This window comes from Macaca mulatta, chromosome 4, assembly GCF_049350105.2.
Source record: "Macaca mulatta isolate MMU2019108-1 chromosome 4, T2T-MMU8v2.0, whole genome shotgun sequence".
Classification (NCBI taxonomy): Eukaryota; Metazoa; Chordata; class Mammalia; order Primates; family Cercopithecidae; genus Macaca; species Macaca mulatta.
In genome coordinates, this window is record NC_133409.1 from 180,124,309 (window position 1) to 180,148,235 (window position 23,927).

Here is a 23,927-nt window from a genome sequence, read left to right on the forward strand (position 1 = left end):
TTATTTTTATTTATTTATTTATTTATTTATTTATTTCTGAGACGGAGTCTCACTGTGTCACCCAGGCTGGAATGTAGTGGCATAATCTTGGCTCACTGCAACCTCTGCCTCCCAGGTTCAAGTGATTCTCCTGACTCAGCTTCCTGAGTAGCTGGGATTACAGGCGCCTGCCACCATGCCCGGCTAATTTTTGTATTTTTAGTAGAGATGGGGTTTTGCCACGTTGGCCAGGCTGGTTTTGAACTCCTGGCCTCAAGTGAACCGCCCACGTCAGCCTCCCAAAGTGCTGGAATTACAGGTGTGAGCCACTGTGCCCAGCCCCTACTATATCAATTTAAAAACTCCAAGTGAGGCGTGGTCGCTCACGCCTGTAATCCCAGCACTTTGAAGGCCAAGGCAGGCAGATCACGAGGTCAGGAATTTGAGACAAGCCTGGCTAACATAGCAAAAACCGTTACAACTAAAAATACAAAAAATTAGCTGGGCGTGGTGGCGTACACCTGTAATCCCACCTACTTGGGAGGCTGAGGTGGTAGAATCGCTTGAACCCGGGAGGCGGAGGTTGCAGTTAGCCGAGATCACGCCACTGCACTCCAGCCCAGGCAACAGTGCGAGACTCTAGCTCCAAAAAAAATAAATAACTTCTCCACTAAACCTCTTTGTCCACCCGCAAAATAATCCTGCCTAACTCCCACCTTTGCTCTTCACTGACTCTACGCTCTCACCACATGAATTATTTGTTATACAGGCTCATGTGCATTTTTGATTCATGGTTGAAGTGGCATAGGAGGAATGTGTGGAATAAAGAGATGCCTTTTAACTTAAAAAATGCTAAATGGATATAGCATTATCCATTATGGATATAGAGATTATAAAGGTTTATGGTAATTGTATTTTATTATGGAACAGAAACTTTTTATCCTCATTTACAAATTCTCTGAGAAATCCGTTGTTAAATATACCACAGAACAGAGTGATAAGGAAGCAGTGGAGCTGTTTCTGTGCCTGCTTTCCCGGCTGGCCAGAGGGCTTTCGGGACAGGGAACACTACCATTAGCCGTGCTGAGTGGCGCTGCCTGTCAGCAGACATCAGAAATTTGGTTTAACAGATTTTTTAAAATTGGGTGGTCAGTGCTTTCATAATGATAAAAAACTAAACTGAAAATTCCTAAATTGTGTGAAATTATTTCGGTTAATACTGATGGAAATAAACCTGAACTATTACCAAGTGACAGGACTTAGCACCTATGAGCATGTTTGCCACTCATAAAAGTAAGAGCTGACTAGCTGAGCGTGCCTTTCCTTCCGATTATCAATCACCCACAGTTCAGGGCTTCTGTCCTCCGTGGTCCCCTAAATAAAGCGGTGCTACTGACTGCACTGGCAAACAGGGGGGCCGTGTACTCTAAAACTCCAACTCCTCTTGGTTCTTTTCCTTCCAGTAGCTCTGCCCATTGACTCCGAGGCTCTGTGGGGGGGAGCGTGAAGGTGGTGACAGGACTTACCGCGAGCCTTTCACGTGCTCATGAATGAAGTTGGCATGAAACCGCGGGACCAGAGGATCCTTCTCACCGTGCACAATCAAGGTGGGGCACTGGACCTGGGGCAGCAGGTGCCGGCAAATGTTACCTGAAGGATACACAGCACAAGAAATCTGCTTTAGTGCAACCATTCTACGCTGTCAGAGGAAGCAAAGCTCGGCACGCCCTGCCCCTCCTTGGCCCTCAGTTTGCCTATCTGTAAAAACCGTGGTTTGGATTTGACCGTGCCTGGGATCCCTTCCAGCTCTAACATTCTTTGGATTCCCTTTTCTGATTCTGTTTCTTGTTTGTTTGCCTGTTTCTGAGTTCTACTAGTAAATAAGCAGCCTGATTTAAATTCACATAAAATAGTAGGAAAATCAAATATACACCCCACCACTATATTCCACAGTGGCAGTTCCCAATGTGAAAACAGGGGTAGGTGCTGGACACCTGTAGAACTTTTCCCTGGAAATCACATTTCAGATGAGTGTAGGGGCCCCGGCCAGTCCTCAAAGCATATGAGCCTCACAATGAATTCATTATACAACTTGCACATCACTGATGCCTTATCACTGATGCTTCTGTGACACTCCTGACTGACATCCTTTGGAGAGACTGTAAGGACTCACCCCCATTTATGAGAACTTTCCGGAGGCAATGATGGACAGCCTGGGCCCTAGTCCCTGTACTGCAGTTTCCTGCCTCTGTGAGACTGTGGTGGCCCCTTAACCACTGGGAGCTTCAGCCACAAACAGGAACAATCCTAGTTCCCGGGGCCTGTCGTGGGGCTAACAGGAGAGCTGCTTCTACGGTTCGGGCATCCCTAAGCTAGCTCTTTGCTTCCCCTCCCTCCCTTCTCCGTGTGTGTCAAGAAGAAGATGCTGCAGCTCTGAGAAGGCTGGGAGCTGCCCCCACAATGCAGTGCTGCCCTGCCTTGCCCTGGGCCTTTCCCTCCTCTTCAGTGGGAAGTCCCCGCCTGCTAAGTGAGAAGGGGACCCGGTGACTAGGGAAATACTTCTCCAGGTCTCTGACACTTCCCTCTCCTGTCCCGAGATGACACACACTGGCCAACTGCTTCATCATGTGATGATCAAAGTCAATATTCCTGAGTGCTCACTTTGTACCAGGAACTGTTTACACAATTTCATATCTGTTAAACCCAGTAGTTACATGTTTTAACTCATTCAGCATATAAAAATGTTTGTCTGTTAAGTACTTTTGTAATAACAGTAACGCCAACCTTTCATTAGGCACTTACTCTGTCTTTGATCCTGCACCAAAGCTGAACAGATCATATCTCATTTAATCCCCACAACAGCTTTTCCAGGTCACAGACAGGAAACTGAAGCTTCAAGAAGCGAAGTTACCTGCCCAGATCCATTCTAACAGCAAGCCAGGGGCACAGCCAGAATGCACACTCCGGCCCATCGCACGCCAGAGCCGTGCAATGAATCCCTGTGCTATACCAAGCATCCACAAACCTGAGAGGACAGTGAGGAAAACAGGGCTCCTACCAAATTAGCCAGCACAGAAGGGGGACAGAGCATGAGGGCCTCGCTGTGAGAGAGTTTATACACTGCTGCAGCCTCTGTATCAAGAACGTATTTTTGAATTGCTGATTTAACCCTATTTCCACCTTTAAATCTTCCTATCTTTTCACTACTCTCTTAATAAAATATAAAAGTTTACATTTTACAAATATGCCCTCTTTAATGGAGAACTGTCTCAAACATTGCTTTATGGCATTTATTTTTTGTTTTCAGAGCAGAGATTTCCAGGGCCTGTTTCCACGGGAGGATACTGCATCTGAACAGGAGCATTATAAGGCATATATTTGATATATTTGCTGCTTTCAACTCAAACCAGAAGAGTAACATTTCCAAACGTCCTTTTCATTGTGAAAGTTCTGGCAGATGACTCACGCAGGAAATGATTACCTAATAGATCAAATTGGTCCTTCAATCACAACCATTTTGTAACAATGCACTCCAAGATTAGATCTCAGCTACTCTGTTTTCTCAGCAATTAAAAAAGAAAAAGAAAAATGATATTATAAACATAAATAGCTGTATGAAAATAAACTATAATTCAGAATTTCTCTTAAAGATGTCAATTCTTACTTTAACTGGAAATCTTGGTAATTTTTCAGATAAAGAATAGGAGGCTAGGTGTGGTGGCTCAGGCCTGTAATCCCAGCACTTGTGGGGGGCCAAGGTGGGCAGATCATGAGATCAGGAGATCAAGACCATCCTGGCCAACATGGTGAAACCCTGTCTCTACTGAAATACAAAAAAAATTGCCTGCATGGTGGTGCATGCCTGTAGTCCCAGCTACTTGGGAGGCTGAGGCAGGGGAATCGCTTGAACCCGGGAGGCAGAGATTGCAGTGAGCTGAGATCATGCCACTGCATTCCAGCCTGGCGACACAGTGAGACTACATCTTAAAAAAAAAAAAAAAAAAAAAAAAAAAGAATAGGAGATATTTGTTCATAGTTAAGGTCATATCACTTAGTTCTGAAGATGGGAAAAAATTATATTTTCTTCCTCATATTAACTCCATTGAGATTAAACATTAACAGTGTCCTTGTGGGGTGACACATCTAAAAGTGTAAAAAGGAAAAAATATTGTACATATTGTGGTCTATTTATTTTCGAATGACTCATTCTGGAATTAGAAAATAGAAACTGTTCAAGGCTTCTGGGTAATTATTTTGTCATCACACACACACCAAGGATAAGAAGGAAAAGAGAACAGTCTGCTATTAAAGACTCAACAATGTGAACCTTTGGACGTGCAGCCCTATCTCTACGTTAAGCCAGATTGACTACACAAGAACTGGCACAGTACACAGTAACTAGTATTCTCTGTTCTGTTCACACATGAGCGTGTGAGGGCGATGGGCAGATTCATGAATCACTGAGCAATTCTGGAACACTGGGGAGGAACTCGCGCACCCTCTATAACAGGCAGAGAGCCCTTCGAGCCCAGTAACCTACCATCTGGGAGATGTTTAAACTGTCTTATGCCATCCACCCACTTTTCACAGGTTCTGGCAAAGTAGTCATACCCATAGAGGGCTTCTAGAGGCTTTCTTGTTCTCTCACTCCATTTAGAAACATCTCGGATGCCTGAAAAACAGAAGTGTAGGCAAAGAAACATTTAGTTTCATACTGAAGTATTGTCTTTAAGTATTCCGAGCAAGAGCCACTTCTGAGCCCATGCGCTCACTGCCTCGTCTGCTGGAATGCCTCCCTCCTCCCTCTGCTCGGGTTTAGCCCTGGTTGCTGCTTTGCAGTGCCTTCTGGACCCATGACTGAGTGCCTGCCTCCCACTAGGACCAGGTGCAGTGGAAGGGACTTTGCTTTGCTCCTCACTGTACCCCAGGGCCTACGCTAGTGCCTCCCACAAAACAGGCCCACAAATCAGTGCTTACCAAGTGAATGAAATTAAGAGCTGCACTTACTGCTCTCCTTTAAAGAAACAAGATAAAAGAAAATATGACCCTAACAGGGTCACCTGAGTAAGAGCGACAATATTTGCAAAAGAGGAGTTTTTTCTGCATTGCATTTGTATCGACATTGAAAAATGCACACAAAGTATTCATTCTAACTTCTGCTACTGAAGAAATATGGGTGTAAAAGGCTAAGAACCAAACTTCAAACTATATTGTAGATGATTCATTAGTAGGGAAGAATAGCTAAAAACAACCCTTAACATGAACCAACAAATACGATTCCTTAGGCCAATCTTGTCCATATTTCTTTAAATACACTGTGGTAAGTAAAGATTCTAATGTTCTTGGGCATATTAAATGTTGCTTACTGAGAGCTACATGTTACCCATGGAAGAAATATAACACTAATGGCATGAACTCATATGAACACAATACGTACAGGGTCCCGGACAACGTCAGGCGCCTGGCAGGCACTCACCGTGTGCTTAGTGAATTCAAATCACCAAATAGAGGAAAAACTGCTATTGACAATCACAACTCCCTTCCGAGGAGGGAGGACCCCCCATTACAGGCCAGTGCCTGGTGCCTGCCTTTGCTTCTGCTAATTGGCTTAAAAATTCAGAGGTAGGCCCCGTGTGAGTTGAAGATAAAGGCTGAAGAGGATGAACTGCTCTGCACAAGAATGAAAAGACTTGAGTGAGGTACTAGAGACAGGGTGAAGAGGTGGGGAGAAGATGTGTGAAGAGGTGGGGAGAAGATGTGGGAAGAAGAAAACGTTTGGGGGTGGGGGTAAGGGAGAGAGAAGCAAGACAGTGTGAAGATGGCTAGTAAAACGGCCCCGCACAAGTTTCTGCTTGTGGCTGTATGGCAGACCGCACCCTCTGAAAGGCCTTTTTCCAGGGGAATAACTAGATCTTTAACAAAACAGAATTTTGTGGCATTGCTGAAGTTGCCGTGTTAATGGAAACCAGGGTGTGAGCGTGTGTGTGTGTGCGTGAGTGTGCGTGTGCGTGAGTGTGAGTGTGCGTGTGTGTATGCATGAGTGTGAGTGTGTGCGTGAGTGTGCGTGTGTGTGAGTGTGCGTGAGTGTGAGTGTGTGTGCGTGAGTGTGCGTGTGTGTGCATGTGTGTGAGTGAGCGTGAGTGTGTGCGTGTGTGAGTGTGCGTGAGTGTGCGTGTGTGTGCGTGAGTGTGCATGTGTGCGTGTGTGCCTGAGTGTGTGCGTGAGTGTGCGTGTGTGTGACTGTGCGTGAGTGTGTGAGTGTGCGTGTGTGTGTGAGTGTGTGTGTGAGTGTGCGTGTGTGTGTGAGCGTGAGTGTGCGTGTGTGTGTCTGCACATGAGAAAGAGAACCCTGAAAATACAGCAAAGGAAGTAAGCCAGCTCCCAAGGCAGGCCTGCCCTGGGTGGAGACGCAGTGTTCACGGGCAGGCTGGGGGCCCAACCTGAGACTCCTGGATTAAGCTGAGCTAAAAATGGCCCCACCCTGGTATGATCCTGTAGTTCCCAAGAGCAGCAAATGCAAATCTTCTCGGAAGGAAAGCGCTCTCGATGTATGCTCACCGTTTTGTTTGTTTTCAGATTAAGAGTAAGCAAATATTAGCTCCTAACCAAAGGTCACGAAACAAACAGGATTTTTATAAAGTTGATGGAAAAACTAGAAAATTGGAAGAGACATCTAAAGAAATGATGCAGAACACCATGCAGACACAAGAAGATGAAGAGATACGGAAGACGGAAAGACGAGGTCTACAAAAGTCCACTCGTCTCAGAAGAGAATAAGGAGAATGAACGAGATGCCTACTTGAAGAAATAATGGGTGGGAGTGTTTTTCAAAATGAATCAAAGAATCCACAAACAAAAATGCAATGTATTCCAAACAGGATAAGTAAAATGAAATCTGCACTTGGACAGAATATATTAAAACAGCAATATACCAAAGGTAAGGAGAAAATGTGAAAAACAGCCAAAGAGTTAAGACACATCACTCCAAAGCAGGAACCATGTAGACGGACAGGAAACATCTCAACAGCAACGATGGGAGGCAGAAGACTGCAGAATGGGGGAGACGATGATTTTCCGCTTCCATTTCCACACTCAGCTAAACAGACTTGCAGAAAAGGTGGGTGAAAGAAAAGACACTTGTTGGTAAAAACTCAGTTGACCATTAACAGGCTGCCCTTAAATAACTTCTAAAAATAACTTCAGGAAGAAGAGAAGATAAATGCGTTTAGAGGGAACATTTGTGAAGAAAGAACAGGTGAGTAAACAGGCAAACATGTTGGTGGATCTAAAACCAAACAAAATCAGTCAAACCAATGAGAAAATAAAACATTGTGAGGCCGGGCGTGGTGGCTCACACCTGTAATCCCAGCACCTCGGAAGGCTGAGGTGGGTGGATCACTTAAGTCCAGGAGTTTGAGACCAGCCTGGGCAATGTGGCGGAACCCCATATCTACAAAAAATACACAAATTAGCCAGGTGTGGTGGCACACGCCTGTAGTGCCAGCTACTTGGGAGGCTGAGGCAGAAGGATAGTCTGATGTTGAGCAGGTTGCAGTGAGCTGAGATGGCGCCACTGCACTCCAGCTGGGGCAACAGTGTGAGACCCTGTCTCAAAAAAAAAAAAAAAAAAAAAAATGAAAAGGAAAGAAAAGAAAAAGAAAAAGGAAAGAAAAATAAAACATTGTGGCATTTCATTAAGTACTTCTGTCCATAAAAAGGCAAGCCACCCACTGTGAAAAGGTGTTTGCAACACAGTTACCCTAAAAGGGGTTATTAATTAGGATCAGAATATTTTCTTAAAACTGCACAGCAGCAACACTGGGATAACATGTTCTGGTGCTGAGTTGGGTGGAGAGTCGGGGGTTGTTTCATTGTTACATTTCATACGTATACCTAAACATACTGTATTGCACGTATCAATTATTACATAAAAAACTTTTAGCCAATAAAAATACATGAATAGATATAATACAGAAGAAACTCAAATGGTGGATAAACACAGATTTTCAATCTTATTAGAAATACGAAATGCAAATTAAGACCCCAATAAGATAACATCTGACACCCATTTGATTGGCCAGTGAATTAAGAAGTCTGAGAATTTCAAGTTTTTGTTGAAGAGGTAAAAGTTAAGGAATCTCATCTATTGCTGGTGGAAGTGTAAATTTATTTTGCTGGAAAATAATTTGTCACTTGTAATGCAGTATATCTGTGCACAACACTCAGCAATTGCACTCATGGACTTAGATCCTGGGGAGATACTGTTGCTCCTACACCCAGGAGACAGGTACAAGAGCCAGCTGTCCGTCTGCAGCAGAGTGGCCTGTGTGCTCACACGGGCAACGGAGAGGGTGTGGCAGCGGTGAGGGCTTCCTAGAGGATGGAGTGGTGGTTGGGCCATTCTGGGAGAAGGGAAGTCAGCAAACAAGTGAAGGAGTGGGAAGGGAGCGAGAAGGGCCCACACAAGGAGGCTGGAGCCCGCCACCTGCTGCAGGGGGCCAGGTGGTCTCGGATGGCTGGACACTGGTGGTTGGGAGGGGAAAGTGGGGGGAGGGGACATGGAGAGGCAGAGGCCGGGCCACTCATTCCGTGAGCAAAGTGAAGGAGCCTGAACTTCATCACGAAAGTCGTGGGGAGTCCTGGAAGGCTTAAAGTAAGATACCATGAGATGCACATATTGCTGAATTGCTCTCGGAGCATCATGGAAGGCAGACTAGTAGGAGGCAAAGACCTGGACCGGTTGGAGAGGCACAGAATCAGCCCAGGCGGGATCAACGAGGCTGGCGGGAGCCTGGTGGGGGTGTGGGAGGGCAAGATGGGTCCACTCAGAGCCCAGCAGAGGAGCGGAGTGGCTGCAGGCTGCAGTGTGGGGCATGTGGTCTGGAGGGTTTCCTCACTTTTGTGAGCCCCTGTTTTTCACCTGATAAGCAGGCTGAGTATCAGAGATCTTACAGGGATAACACATGGTTATAGACTTTAGCTCATGGCAGGCACTCAACAAATAGTAATTAAAATACTATTTTGAGGGAGAAAGTATATTCCGATAAGTATGATTTATAAAGACAAGAAATGTAGCAGAAGGGACAGGCCTAGAGGGAAGATCATGAATACGGTATTAGACAGACTGAATTTAAAGTATGTATGAGACAACCAGATAAGAAAATTGAATAAAAAGTTGAATAAGGCAACATAGTGAGAATTTAACTCTTTTTCTTTCCTTTCTTTTTTTTTTTTTTGTTGGGACAGGGTCTTGCCTCTGTCACCCAAGCTACAGTGCAGTGGTGCAATCACAGATCGCTGCAGCCTCAACCTCCCCGGCTCAGGTGATCCTCCACCTCAGCCTCCCAAATGGCTGGGACTACAGGCACATGCCACCATGCCTGGCTAATTTTTGTATTTTTTGTAGACACGGGGTCTTGCTATGTTGCCCAGGCTGGTCTTGAACTCCTGGGCTCAAGTGATCCTCCCGCCTCAGCCTCCCAAAGTGCTGGGACTACAGGTGTGAGCTACCACACCCAGTGAGAACTTGTCTCTTAAAAAAAACAACAAGTCGACTATGTGGGGTTTGGGAGTTAGGTGAAGCAAGGAGCTGAGTGAAGCTACTCAGGTGTGAGGGTGAGAGGGGAGCAGAGCACCGAGGGTGATGCCTGGAGGACCCCAACACTGTGGCCCACGTGGGGGTGCAGGCACGTGTCAGCCAGGGAACAGCCTGAGAGAGGAGGGGAAGTCGGGAGAAGACGGTGGCAAGAATTTCCAGACAGAGAAAGCTTCAAGAAGCGGGGCGTGACCGATGGCGCACACATCATAAGCATGTTCCCAAACGCTGCAGAATGAACAAGGAGCCAAGAGGAGGTGAATGGTGGGGGATTGGTTATTGCAGCAGACTGGCGGGCCACAGCCATCCTGACACAAGTTAGGAGAGAATGGGGGATGAGAAAGAAAGGGTGGCCAGGAGGGGAAGTAGACAGATGTCAGAGAGTAAAGAGTGCGTGCTACTGAGAGACTCTTGCTTTCATAAAGAAAGGAAAGTCAGAGCAACTGCACGTGGTGAGTTCCCACTGCAGTGACCGAGGCAAGGGACTGAGTGACGACAGTGTCCAGGATGAAGGGCCGTGACACAGGCATGTGCAATGTGTGGCAGGGTCCAGGAGGGAGAGCACCGCCAGGTCTCAGGGCTCCAGGATGCCTTCCCAGACGCTGAGCCCCAAGGAGCTGTGTCGGGGTGAATACGCCCTGGCAGAGGATGTGGCTGAGGGGAAGGCTGGTGTGAGGTGGCACAGCAGCAGTTCCAAAGGCGAAGAGGCATGAGGGGGTAGCTTGTTCCGGGAATGGCCGTTTATTCCATGTGGGAGAGGCACCGGAAGGATGAGGAGAAAGGGGAGATGGGAGAATGCCCAGTGAGGGGCTGGCGGGAGGGGCCAGCCAATCGGCACAGACTTTGCTGGATAGTGAAGGATTTTAAGTCCTCTAGTAGAATTAAGTGATTCGATTTTTGCCTTACAAAGGAAACGCTCCTATGGAGGACAAACTATAATAAGAAGTTAGCGGCCTAAACCAGGAGAATGGGGGGGAGAAAGAGAGGTGAGGATGACCAGAGGGGTAGTATGCACGTGGTGACAACAGAAAGCATCACAGTTCAATGAACAGGGCAAGGTGGGCAAATGAAGAGGGCAGAAGAGGACTCTGCCCTCTGCCCTCGAGGGATGCGTCTGGGGCTCTACCTGGATGCCAGGTCATCTGCAGGCCATGAACTGAGATAGAGATTATGGGAAAGAACAAGTGGGCAGCGGTCAGTGAGAAGAATTTCAGTAGAGGGGGCCAGAATGGGCCAGAGAGGGAGATGGGGCAGAATGGACTAAAGAAGGAAGGAGAGGAGGATCCCTAGAAGCAGGGAACGCAGGTGGCTCTCTCCATAAGTTTGTGGGAAAGAATAAAGAATGGGAAGATAGCAAATACAGGTAGGAGTGGCAACTTTCTGGAGGAAGAATTGTGCCCACTTTTGCAGGCTGAGAGGACTGACCCAGTGGAGAGAATTCAAGGACACAGGAGAGGGAGGAAGAACTCAAGGCAGCCTGTCCTAGAGGCCGCGGGAGGAGACAGATCCGTAACAGAGCAGAATGGCTTACTCTGCACAAGACGGACACCAGGCAGCAGCACAGACAGGACTGGCAACCACATCAGACTCACCGTAAAAGCTTCATATTCATTTAAAACACAGAAAGACTGTGAAGAACTACGATTCTACAATAGAACACTGCCACTAAGTAGCTTACTTCAAAGTCATGTGAATTGCAGGAGAGCTGAAAAACACTAGACTTCTGATATTCTAGTGAAGAGATCTGTACACCTTTTATGTAAAGGGCCAGAGTAAATGCACATTTTAGGTTCTGCTGACCAGAAACAAAATCAGAGACATTATGCAGATACTCACACACGAGGAGAGAAAATACCTGACACACCTAGTCCTACGTGTCTGGGGCAGGCCATCTGGGATCCACTAGATCACACTTGGGACAAAAGCTAGTGGCCTGAGGAAGAGGGTCCTGGTGGGCCACGCTGGCAGGTGGGGGTAGTAAGGTAATGCAGCTCAGGTTTACTTCTTGTCCCAGCAACCCCTAGATCCTGGTGCACACTTCGCTCCTCCCAAAAGCCTGGTCATCTCAATGTGGGCAGCTTGCTGGAGGCGAAGCAACTCCTGAGCTGCTGACTGAAATTCCATGACTAGTCACCCCTGTGTAGTGACCACCAGTGCAGGTCTGGGGCAGCAATGCTGGGTGATAAAGGGATACCCCAGCTTGGTCTCTGTGATTCACAGCACTAGCCGCCTTGATTGGTACATGGGCTGCACAAAAGTGGGAGGCAGGCTAGGTGTAACGCACAGGCTACAGTTCGCTGGCCCCATTCCAGTGCCCGTAAAAACCTCAGGCTGGGGGCGGTGGCTCATGCCGGTAATCCCAACACTTTGGGAGGCCAAGGTCGGGAGTTCGAGACCAGCCTGACCAACATGGAGAAACACCGTCTCTACTAAAAAATACAAAATTAGCCAGACGTGGTGGTGCATGCCTGTAATCCCAGCTACTTAGGAGGCTGAGGCAGAAGAATCGCTTGAACCCAGGAGGAAGAGGTTGCAGTGAGCTGAGATCACACCATTGCACTCCAGCCTGGGCAACAAGAGCGAAACTCCATCTCAAAAAAACCCAAACCAAAACAAAAAAAACTCAAAGACAGGCTTGAAGGACAACCTTAAAGCATGCAAACAGCACAGAAATTATTTTAAAAGGTTTCATATTTGAATACAGTGATTCTTTTCCACACTCAACATTATTTTCTTTCCTCCCCCATCTCTGTCTCACTCCTGTCACCCAGGCAAAAGTGCAGTGGCACAGTCATGGCTTACTGCAGCCTCGACTTCCTGGGCTCAAGAGATCCTTCTGCCTTGGGCTCCCAAAGTGCTGGGATTACAGGCATGAGCCACTGTGCCTGGCCTCACATTATTTTCAATGAGGTTATCGATAACACTTCACACCACCCCCTCCTTCCTTAAAGTTCATTATCAGTAGTAGTCAATGGAAATAGTGATTTTCCTGAGCCTTTTCCTGAGCCATGAAGTTTCACTCCTGGAAATAGAAAGCTTTAAAACTCAGACTGGTTAAATTGCATTACTTTTCTGAGAACTCGTTATTATTCCTACCTGAGAGTTGAGAACTAGAAGCAGAAGAGATATGACTTGTCAACATATCTCACAACAAGAGATGAGATGCGGAGAGAGGGGAAGGATCTGCTGTCCCAGCATCTCCACTTCGCAGAACCTACCCTCGTATATCATGCTGTCTTCGTCGGTGACGTAGGCATTGGCGCCCCAGATCACCATCTTGTGGATGTAAGACGGATATTTTGCAGCGGCAATGAGTGCGGTTATGCCCCCATCACTCCACCCCAGCAGAGAAACCTTCTTAAACTTCAGCGCCTATGATCATACGATAAAACGCATAGCACAAGTTATTGCTCCTGTCTGTTAAAAGAAACTGAGTCACTAATTATCAGAATCAATACAGGTGTGGGTCTGGAGTATCAATTAGTCAGAAAAGAAAAATCCTAGAGTCCACCATTTGATGACATCATGTTTTCTCTTAATTAGTTTTAGTGGAAATTGTCAAAAAACCTGAGTATATGGTATGGGTTTGAATTAGGAGGGAACTACATCTTCTGGTTGGATAAAAAGCTCAAGGAACTAGAATCAATGGAGACCAACTACTTAGATACGACAAATATAGCGTGCATGTGTATGTGTGAGCGCATATGCATGCCTGAGCAAGGACCTTGAGAACAGTTCCATAGATCAGAGAGGGGACCCTGAGCTCTGCTGGATGAAGTGAAGCAGGGTATCTGGTAAAGCAACTGTGGGAAGAACTGGCAACAGCCAGGCTGTCAGAGAACAGTGTCATGGGGAGGTTATGTGAGCCCGCGGGTGAATCAGCCAGGGTCTGCACATGTGTTTGGCAGGGAAAATGGACAAAGATTACATCTTAGAGGGGCTGCCAAGAAGAAAGAATAGAATGACTGGAAAATTAAAGGTAAAGAATTAATATTAGTCCAAGATATTTGCTGCCTGGACCATAAAATGGTGTAACTACTCTGGCACTATCCTGTAAAATGAACATCTGGAACTTCTATCACCTAGCAAATTGTCTCCTGAATTTGTATGAAATTCTCCCACATGTGCCAGGAGCTCAGTCCAGGATGTCCACAACAATACTGTTTATAGTAGCAAAAAAATGAAAATGGCCAGGAGCAACAGAATATTCACTGCCTGCTATTTATAACAGCAGAAAAAGACAACTTAAAAATTAAGTCAATTATCTACTATTAGAAAACTGGTGAAATAGGCCAGGTATGGTGGCTCATGCCTGTAATCCCAGCACTTCGGGAGGCTGAGGTGGGTGGATCAGGAGGTCAGGAGATTGAGACCATCCTGGCTAACACGATGAAACTCTGTCTCTACTAAAAATACAAAAATTAGCTGGGCGTAGTGGCGTGTGCCTGTAATCCCAGCTACTTGGGAGGCTAAGGCAAGACAATCGCTTGAACCCGGGAGGCAGAGGTTGCAGTAAGCCAAGATCGCGCCACTGCACTCCAGCCTGGGTGACAGAGCAAGACTCCGTCTCAAAAAAAAGAAAGAAAATCGGTGAAATAAGATACAGTACATCCATACAATGGAATAATATGTGCCTATCATACAACTAGTATAAATGCATATTGATTGACATGAAAGTTATTTCCTTGAAAAATTGTTCAATAAAAATAGTAAGTTAGAAAAACGTTAGGTGTAGTACGATGGCATCAATATGAAACTGCGTTTGTGATAGAATAAGACTGGCCAGAAAGCAGAGCCGCTGAGACTTGGTAGTGTCTCTGGAGAGCTGGACTGTGGACTATTCCCACTTTCTTCTTTATACCTATTTGAACTCTGAGTTTTCTATAGCAATCACATGGTATTATTTTGTAGAAAGATATAACAACAAGATTTAAACAAAATAAATGAACACAGGCCCAGCCACCCTTCCTCCCCTAGCCCTTCCCTAAGAGACCCACCTTCATCAAATCAACAGCATCTTTTGCATCCCTTTCAAAAAAGTCTGCTGGGAAATCGCGATCTGGGGGCCTGGAATGTCCATAGCCTCGAGGATCCCAGGCGACCACTGTGAAGAGCTTCTTATTGAGGTTCTTGAGCTGAGGTCCAAAATCTGTCTCTCCACTTCCTAAAAACAGCCACTTGGTTACCCTCAGGTGATCGCTTATCACCTGTCAAACACATTACAGTGAACACAGAAGCAATAACAATCTTAAAGCAAAGTAACTAATTTCTACTCAAAGCGGTCAGAATATAATCAGGAAAGCAGCCTTGCAATGACTTAATCCATCTACTCAAAGAAAGGAGGCAGGCTAGTCGGGTGCGCCTGTAATCCTAGCACTTTGGGAGGCTGAGGTGGGCGGACTGCCTGAGCTCAGGAGTTCGAGACCGGCCTGGGTTTCTACTAAAATACAAAACAAACAAACAAACAAAACAAACTAGCCAGGTGTGGCGGTGTGCATCTATAGTCCCAGTCACTCAGGAGGCTGAAGCAGGAGAATTGCTTGAACCCGGGAGGTGGAGGTTGCAGTGAGCCGAGATCCTGCCACTGCACTCCAGCCTGATCACAGAGCAAGACAGTCTCCAAAAAAAAAAAAAAAAAAAAAAAAAAGGAGGCGGGCTTCCTTTCCCGGCGGAGCGCAGGCCCGCTCCGACCTCCCCCTGGTGGCTATTTCGAGAAGGACAGAGGCCCTGGGTCTTCCTTTGGTTCTGTATTATTTCAGCACTTTCGAAACCTCTTTGGCTTAATCTTCCTTTCCTAAAGAAAAGAATTAATGAAACTGTATAGAAATTAATTTACAGATATGCTTCTGGTTTCTCTTTTCTTCTTAAAACAATGACTTACACATGAGAGGGATCTCTACAATATCTGCAAGCAAATTTATGAGATTTGGTCCAAGTTATTCAAAGTGGAATTCTAAAATTCCAGATTTAAATTTTTTTTTTTACTAAGCTAAGGTGAATAGCCTAAAGATTTTATTTTGTAGTTATATTTAAAAACCAGAAAAACTAAATGAAAACACTGAAATGCAGAAGAGGTGTGGAGGAAAAAAACCAAATCAGTTTCATCAGAAGAGTATGAAACAGCCTATGCTAAAAGCCGAATTCTATTAGTGGGCCTGCAGGGAGCTTGGCCTGCTAGTCCACAGCCCACCACATGTCACTGTAAGTGTGGTGTGTTCACACCTAGTGTGCACAGTGCACAAGGCCACTCTCACAGAGCCCAGTCCAGCAGCAAGTCAGCATTGTATCAGTGAAGTCTGCTGATTTCTGAGGACTTCTATCTCAGGCCACAAATGACTACTAACCACTTTGCCTGATAAACTATATTAGAAAATGTCTTTCACGGTGGTGCAGGATCATTTAACAACGTGAAGGCCTATCATTTTTCCTGGCAAGATATATCTTTCTCGAGATCAAGTAAATCATCAGAAAATTCAAGCCGAAACCAAATGAACGGATCTCCAGCCCACATCTGCTGCTGTGGCCCCTGAGGCTTCTCTCTGCCTCTGACCTGGAGGGTTCTGGCGAGGGAAATACCCTGAAGGAGGGGCAGGAGGTGAGAAGATGGGAAAAAAGAACAGTCTAAAAGACCAATTTCAGAAACAAGAAGGCATTTGCTCCTGGCACACACGTACACATTTGAAGACCAGTGCCAAGAATATAAAACTTTAAAAAGCGTTTAGGGAATATATGTACCTAGTTATCAGCATGTGACACCTGAGAGGCTTGTGGGGAGGGGAACTGGGTGCTGAGGATCGGACAGGAGAGAATCTCCTCTGGTCCATTTTTTTTTATGTTGGAATCATGCTAATATTTTACATAAACAAAAATTAAATTGGGGACAGGCACAGTGGCTCACGCCTGTAATCCCAGCATTTTGGGAGGCCGGGGCAAGTGGATCACCTGAGGTCAGCAGCTTGAGACCAGCCAGGGCAACATGGTGAAACCTCATCTCTACTAAAAATACAAAATTAGCCAGGCGTGGTGGCACACACCTGTACTCCCAGCTACTCGGGAGGCTGAGGCAGAAGAATCGCTTGAACCTGGGAGGTAGAGGTTGTGGTGAACCGAGATCGTGCCACTGCCTCCAGCCTGGGCAACAGAGTGAGACTCCCTTTCAAAAAAAAAAATTAAATTGATAAGTTTTTAGCACCTGGACAATGACTGCAACACTGAAATAATAGAAAGCTAAGATGGGAAATGCTTTTACAGATAACTTTAGCTCCACATCAGCCATGAAAGTCAATGTCCTCATTCATCAGCTTAAGGCAAACAAAGGTGCCCAGCACCATTTGGACGCATGCGCCTCGCTAGCTGCAGCCGTGCACAGTCCGCTGAGGCTCAGTCAAGTGGAACTTTTTCAGCACTTTACTTTTCGAAAGAAGCAAATCACAAAGAAATAAGTACGGTCAGCCTTCCTATCCACGGGTTCCACATCTGTGGATTCAACCAACCTCAGAACAAAAATATCTGGGGAAAGAAATGGATGGTTGGGTCTGTACTGAACATGTACAGGGTTTCTTCCTTGTCATTATTCCCTAAACAATCCGAGATAACAATTATTTACACGGCATTTACACTGCATGAGATATGGTAAGTAATCTGGAGATGACTTAAAGTATACAGGAGGACATGTAGCTTCCATGCAAATACTGCGCTATTCTATATCAGGGACTTGAGGACCCTCAGATTTTGGGATCTGAGGGCTTCCTGGAACCAATCCCCCATCGATACTGAGATTAAATATTAGGATTATTTTACCAAATCAAAAATAAAGCAACAATAGTAATGCCCTTAAAACCAGATTTGGGATATCCTGGAATCACTGGAAATTTTTCCCTTGAACTTTCTACATCTGAACTCTAGTTATGAAAATGAGACTAAAATCCAGTAGGTTTTATTATGGCCCATATATCGAGAGAGGGTAATATGCCAATCTAACTCTGATTTCTAACAAGATTTAAACTGAGTTTTTTTTTCTTACCTCTTATTTTAACTGAATATATTATCAACCACAACAAGTGACCAATCCACCCTAGTTTTAGCACTGAAAGTCCCACATCCTGGAAAATCCCCCCATGCCAGGCAAACTAGGATGATTGATTACCCACTCACCTTCTTCCTTTATCTACACTTTCTTCCCACACCCCTTTCCTTGACCCCTGTCACCCTCCCAAATTATGGGCAACTGTGATTTCATGGTGTACTTGCACAGGAAAACTGGGTACTTTACTAAAGGAATAAAAAATTCAATTCTGAACAGCAGTAGAAAGTTACCTACCTTTCTAAGTCATTTAAGTTTGATTGTAGCAAATATTAAAACATTTCAGAAAAGCACTAAAACTAATAATCAACATTTGGCATCTAGTATTGTGAATGCATCATAGATTTTACAGCATGCAAAAGCATTCCATTAAAAAGTGTCCAGACCCAACATCCCAGGAAGTAGCAGGACTGCATGACCTCCCTCTCCAGTCTGCTGATAATGCAGTTGAACGCCATTCACAGCCACTTTGGCAGAGGTTACCGAGGTTCTAGAAGAGAAAAAACCCATCCCCACAGGGGGAAAGGGGAGACGGAAGATTTCTTAGTTGATTCACAATTCCAGGTAGACAGGAGGAATAAGTGTTAGTGTTCTGTGCCACTGTGGGATGCTAACAATAAGAGATCTTTTCAAATAGCTAGAAGGAAGATACTGAATGCTCCCAACACAAAGAAATGAGAAGTGTTTGAGACGATGGATATGCCGATTACACTGATCTGATCACTACGCTTTGTATGTATGGAAACATCACTGTATACCCCAAAAACAGGTACAATTATGTCAATTAAAAAATACAACTTGAGAAATGTTTAAAAATGCACCCCCAAAGGAAAATCATTTAATTTAAGATGATAAAACTGTCTGTATACGAATGAGTCGCTTCCACATCGCCTCGCAGGCTCCTTGGGTTATTCTGATTTTTCCAATTCTGAACAGTGACATGAGTTTGAATCTTCTTTACTAGACTGCCAATCTGAACTGTACTCTCATGCTTGAATATGCCATTGTGACCAGCCTGGGGCTCACCCTACAAAAACCCTAGCAAGCTTGCTGAATCGGCCACAGAGGCTCACGGCACACGCTGGTGAGCTGGAAGCTGAGGGTACTCAAGTGCAGGCTGGCATGGGGCCTGGTGCAGTGAAATAAGGGTGGACATCGGGGCAAAAACCCTGGAGCCACTCATGTGCACCTCAGCAGACCCAGAGGACCCACCCAGACCTTCAGCAGCCTTGGTGACATTTCCAAAGATGCGATTGGTCTCAAGGTGCTGATCTCCAGGCTGTTCCTTAGCTGTAGGGTATCCTGTGTTGTCTGGCCTGCGCAGGAGGGCCATAGTCAAGACTGCCCATCTGCACTGATAAGGCCTACTGTTTTATAAAATGTTAAAATATGTCTGTGTCAACTACTAAGTAGCCCTGTCCATAAGCCTCCATCTCAAGAGCCTCCTTCCTGCCACTCACCCGCCTTGGCCTAAGACCTCCTAGGATCCAGCATCTAACTGGACCACGCTTAGTACAGGACAACGCCTCAGGACAGGCACAATGCCGGTGTCTGTCCTGCCTGAATTAGGTGTGCTGTACAGGTGTTCTGATTAACCTCTCCTCAGCTGCTCTTCCAGGAGCGCCAGACTGTCCTGGGATATACACCAGAGGGGCACACGGATGGCACCTGCACCAGGACCAGGCTCCACCAAACTTCCCACAGCTTATCAGACAGATGACTGAGTGAAGCACAGGAGGAACATGATGGCAAGTCAGGACAGATGCCAGAAGGAGGCGCTCCTCTTCTCCTGGTGGAGTGCCAACACAACGAAATCAACCACCATCTCCTTTACTTTTCTTTTTTTTTTCTTGCTCTGTCGCCCAGGCTGGAGTGCGTGGCACAATCTTGGCTCACTGCAAGCTCTGCCTCCCGGGTTCACGCCATTCTCCTGCCTCAGCCTCCCGAGTAGCTGGGACTACAGGCGTCCGCCACCACGCGCGGCTAATTTTTTTTTTTAAGTAGAGACAGGGTTTCACTGCGTTAGCCAGGATGGTCTCGATCTCCTGACCTCGTGATCCGCCCGCCTCGGCCTCCCAAAGTGCTGGGATTACAGGCGCGCTCGGGGCATCTTTTTCTTTTACATACTCCCTACCCCTACCTCTGCCCTTAGTCAAAAGATAACTGAAACACAGCCCTTTGAAAAAACGAGGTCCTGTTTTCTCTTTTGGTTTAATCTTATTTGCCAATCTCAAGTAAAAAAGAAACAAACGTGGAAACAGATGTGTTGAATACAGGTACATCTAATCTTAACACACAATTTCTGGAAAAATAAAAGACAGAGTTGGGTAGTAATAAGTCTGACCAAACTCTAAGCTCCTTATCTACAGAAATATTATTAGAGGGGCATCAATGAAGCCAGCAAACAACGGCAATACTGACCCTGCCATTTACTTATTATGATTCCTGCCCTATTCCTCTGAGAAATTCATTTCTATGGTTAAGATAGCTTTGGATCAGCCGGGCGTGGTGGCTCACACCTGTAATCCAACGCTTTGGGCGCCCCAGGCGGGTGGATCACGAGGTCAGGAGATCGAGACCATCCTGGCCAACATGATGGAACCCCGTCGCTACTAAAATACAAAAAAAATTTGCTGGGCGTGGTGGTGCGCGCCTGTAATCCCAGCTACTCCGGAGGCTGAGGCAGGGGAATCACTGGAACCCAGGAGGTGAAGATTACACTGAGCCGAGATCGTGCCACTGCATGCCAGCCTGGCGACAGAGACTCCATCTCAAAAAAAAAAAAGAAACTGCTATTACAATATCATATGTTCAGCTATTTCTTTTGTGTATGTTTTGCAAAGTAGCCTACAATAAAGTATTTGCTACTTTCAGGACTTGAATTTACGTGAATCTTGATGAATTATTTTTACATTTCTTTTTTTTTTTTTTTTTTTTTTGAGATAGAGTCTCGCTCTGTCCCCGGGGCTGGAGTGCGGTGGTGCGATCTCGGCTCACTGCAAGCTCCGCCTCCCGGGTTCACACCATTCTCCTGCCTCAGCCTCCCGAGTAGCTGGGACTACAGGCGCCCGCCACCTCGCCCGGCTAGTTTTTTGTATTTTTTTAGTAGAGACGGGGTTTCACCGTGTTAGCCAGGATGGTCTCGATCTCCTGACCTCATGATCCGCCCATCTTGGCCTCCCAAAGTGCTGGGATTACAGGCTTGAGCCACCGCGCCAGCCTACATTTCTTATATATTGTACTATTATATCAATATTCCCATTGTGCCTACTAATTACTTCATGTTTATTATATCCCCAGGCTTTTACATTCATTGTTTCAAATGCTCACAAAAACGCTGCAAGGCAAGAGGCTCAGAGAGGTTGAACAATCTGCCCACATTCACATAGCTAGGAAGTGGCCACGGGGCCATCAGAACTCCAGAGGCCATGATTCCTCTCTAACCTCATGGCTGAGCAGAGTCCTAAGAGGGCTCAGGCACTGGGGCCACACTCTGACTGCCAGATACAGTGTGGTGCAGGCGTCAGCAGGACAGTCTCTGATTCTCTGGCAGGGCATCCCAAGGTTGAACTTGGAAAATGTTTTTTAGGAAGATTGTTAGGTTATGTGAATTATTAATATCTGTAACTGTACATAATACACAATTTCAGGTAGAAAAGTTTTTTTTTTGACCTGACCCAGGAATAAATCACCTTACAGATTTTGAAATAAGGGTCAAAGTTCCAAACAGCAGACTTACAAACAAGTTTTTGGAACACAAGTCAATTGTAGGTTGGGCAGTGGCTATTCTGAAGCTAAGTTTTTACATGAATCCTTTTACCTACTGACACTGAGCTACAGCTGCGTTTCAGGATTAACTAACACCACTGCCTGTTTTTCTAGATTATATGTCATATCAACTTGCAGCTGCATGTATAAAATGGCAGTACGAAATCCAGAGAAACCTGTTTTTTCAGAGATATTTTAGGAAGAATGACCTGCAATGCAACTCGGTGAATGGGGCCTTCCTCAACCATTAAATAACCTATCAGAACTATATTGGTAGGCCGAGAGCGCCTGTAATCCCAGCACTTTGGGAGGCCGAGGTGGGTGGATCATTTGAGGTCAAGAGTTCGAGACCAGGTTGGCCAACCTGGCGAAACCCCATCGCTACTAAAAATACAAGAATTAGCCGGGCATGGTGGCGGGTGCCTGTAATCCCAGCTACTTGGGAGGCTGAGACCACGAGAATCCCTTAAACCTGGGAGGCAGAGGTTGCAGTGAGCAAGATCACACCACTGCACTCCAGCCTGGGCAGCTGTAGCCATTGACATGTTTTTCCATCTATCAAAATAGCCCTGACCATCTTATAATAATTCTAAAATTAAAGGAGCTAGTCAATTGCAATATGAAATTTTAAAAGTTGGTCAGTTTTGCCCTCTTTTCTCCTCCTAAATCAAGTTTTCAAACTAAAAGTTTCTATGTTGGATCAAGTAAAGTTCTAAACGCTGTGTACCTATCTAGTATTGACTTCATGGAAATAGCCCATCAACAGTCAACTGAGCACATGCACTGTGTACGTTCGTTGTATACGTGCGTTTGCATGTGTGTAGGGATGTATGTAGACAATAAAGTAAAACAAGCTTCATGCCGCTATATCCACATTTCTGCCCAGTATCTCTGGGGACCAAGAACATTCATTTTCAAGACGGAAGGTCAGAAATTAATCCAGTTTTTTGTTATTGTTTTACCTGAAATGGGGGAGAGGTGGGACGACAAATGAGAATAAAGCAGGTTCCTGGGCATCTCCACACATGTAGATCAGATCCTCTGGGAGTGAGGCCCAGGATTCTGAATTTTCACAGTTCCCAATGTGATTCTTTTGCACATTAAGGTACGAGATCAGCAAGCAAAGAGAAGACTTAGGGCTCTCGGGACCCGGGATTAAGGCCTTAGCGGTACTAGAGAGCTAATGGGCACAGTCATTCTCAGGCTGATTTCTGACATAGGAGGAAGAAGAGATTATTGTCCTTATGCCCTTACAGTGTGGACTCTGGACAGAGCAATGGACTAATAAGGGTGTTGGGATTCTAATCCGTGCTTCGTCACGGGTGAGTCTATACTGCGGGCAAAAGTATCTCCCTGGGTCTCTCTGGTCTGCACACTGAAGGGGCTGCACTCCACGGCCCAAGGCCTCTACTGCTCCGGACTCTTTGAACTTAGGCTGACCGAGGCGCATGCACGATCGAGGGACTCGCGCACCAAGCGCGGCTGCACCCCAAGATCGGGGTCTCGCGGCACAAAGGGCGGCAGGGCGGCCGGACCTCGCCCACGCCCAGTGCCCACACGCCCGGAACTCCTGCGGTCGGCACGCGCCCCTCCCGCCGCCCCTCGAGCGCGCGGATGCTGGGGATCCCAGGGGCGGGGTGGCCGCCATTACCCGAAGGCGGCCGCGGGTCCGGCCCGTGGGACGTGGATCCCGGGCTTCAGCGCCGAAAGCAGCAGCCGCAGCCGCAACACGCCTCGGCCACCCAGCACAGCCACCATGGTCACAAGTCGCGTCGCCGGCGGGAGCGCGCATGCGCTGAGACCCAGGGCGGTCCGCGGCCCACTCCGCCCACCCCGCCCACCCCGCCGCTCCATCCTGCTTTGCCCTCTACCCTTCCGGCCCCGCCCCGAAGCCCCGCCCCGAAGCCCCGCCCCGAAGCCCCGCCCCGAAGCCCCGCCCCGAAGCCCCGCCCCGAGGCCCCGCCCCGAGGCCCCGCCCCGAAGCCCCGCCCCGAAGCCCCGCCCCGCCGGGTGCTTTCCTGTGGGCGACGGAAACTCGGCTCGTGGTTTCCCAGTCCTGGAACTGCCTGCACCTGCAAAGACCGTCCCCTCTCGTGCTGGCTCTGGCTCCCGGGCTGAGTGTCCCAGTCGGCGCTGCCCCGCCCCCGCTCGTCGCCTCAGCGACCGTGGCCTTTCCAGGAGTCGAGGCTGCCAACCATAGCGCCCTCGCTGGGTGGGCGTCCACGCGGGGCTCTGGCTCTAAGCCGGCTACTAACGGTGGAAGTGTATTTGCTTTTCAGAGATGATGAGATCTAAATTTTCTTTATACAACTTCACACCCATTAGGATGGCTGCTAGCAAAACCCCCAGAAATTATTGTTGGTGTAGATGTAGAGAAATTGAAGCCCTTGTATATTGCTGTTGGGAATGTAAAATGGTGCAGCCACTGTGATGAACAGTACTGTCGTTCCTCAGAAAATCAGTTATATGATCCAGTATTTTCTTTCCTGGGTATATAACCCA

The 23,927-nt window shown here is 46.7% G+C and overlaps 1 protein-coding gene across 2 annotated transcripts in view; it reads right to left on the reverse strand.

Moving 5' to 3' along the window:
• Positions 1-23,203, reverse strand: part of BPHL (biphenyl hydrolase like) — a 32,607-nt gene extending 9,404 nt beyond the window's left edge. Inside the window, exons 1-6 of one of the 2 annotated variants that reach the window (XM_015135440.3) lie at positions 23,077-23,203; positions 18,044-18,147; positions 14,572-14,738; positions 12,793-12,946; positions 4,520-4,651; positions 1,506-1,629 (exon numbers count right to left, since the gene is read on the reverse strand). In XM_015135440.3, coding sequence (XP_014990926.1) covers positions 1,506-1,629; positions 4,520-4,651; positions 12,793-12,946; positions 14,572-14,738; positions 18,044-18,147; positions 23,077-23,183 — 788 coding nt within the window. In that variant the 5' untranslated portion in view covers positions 23,184-23,203. The remainder of the gene's footprint in view (positions 1-1,505; positions 1,630-4,519; positions 4,652-12,792; positions 12,947-14,571; positions 14,739-18,043; positions 18,148-23,076) is intronic. The other variant, XM_015135441.3, reaches the window with a different exon arrangement.
• Between the last annotated feature and the right edge of the window lie 724 nt (positions 23,204-23,927).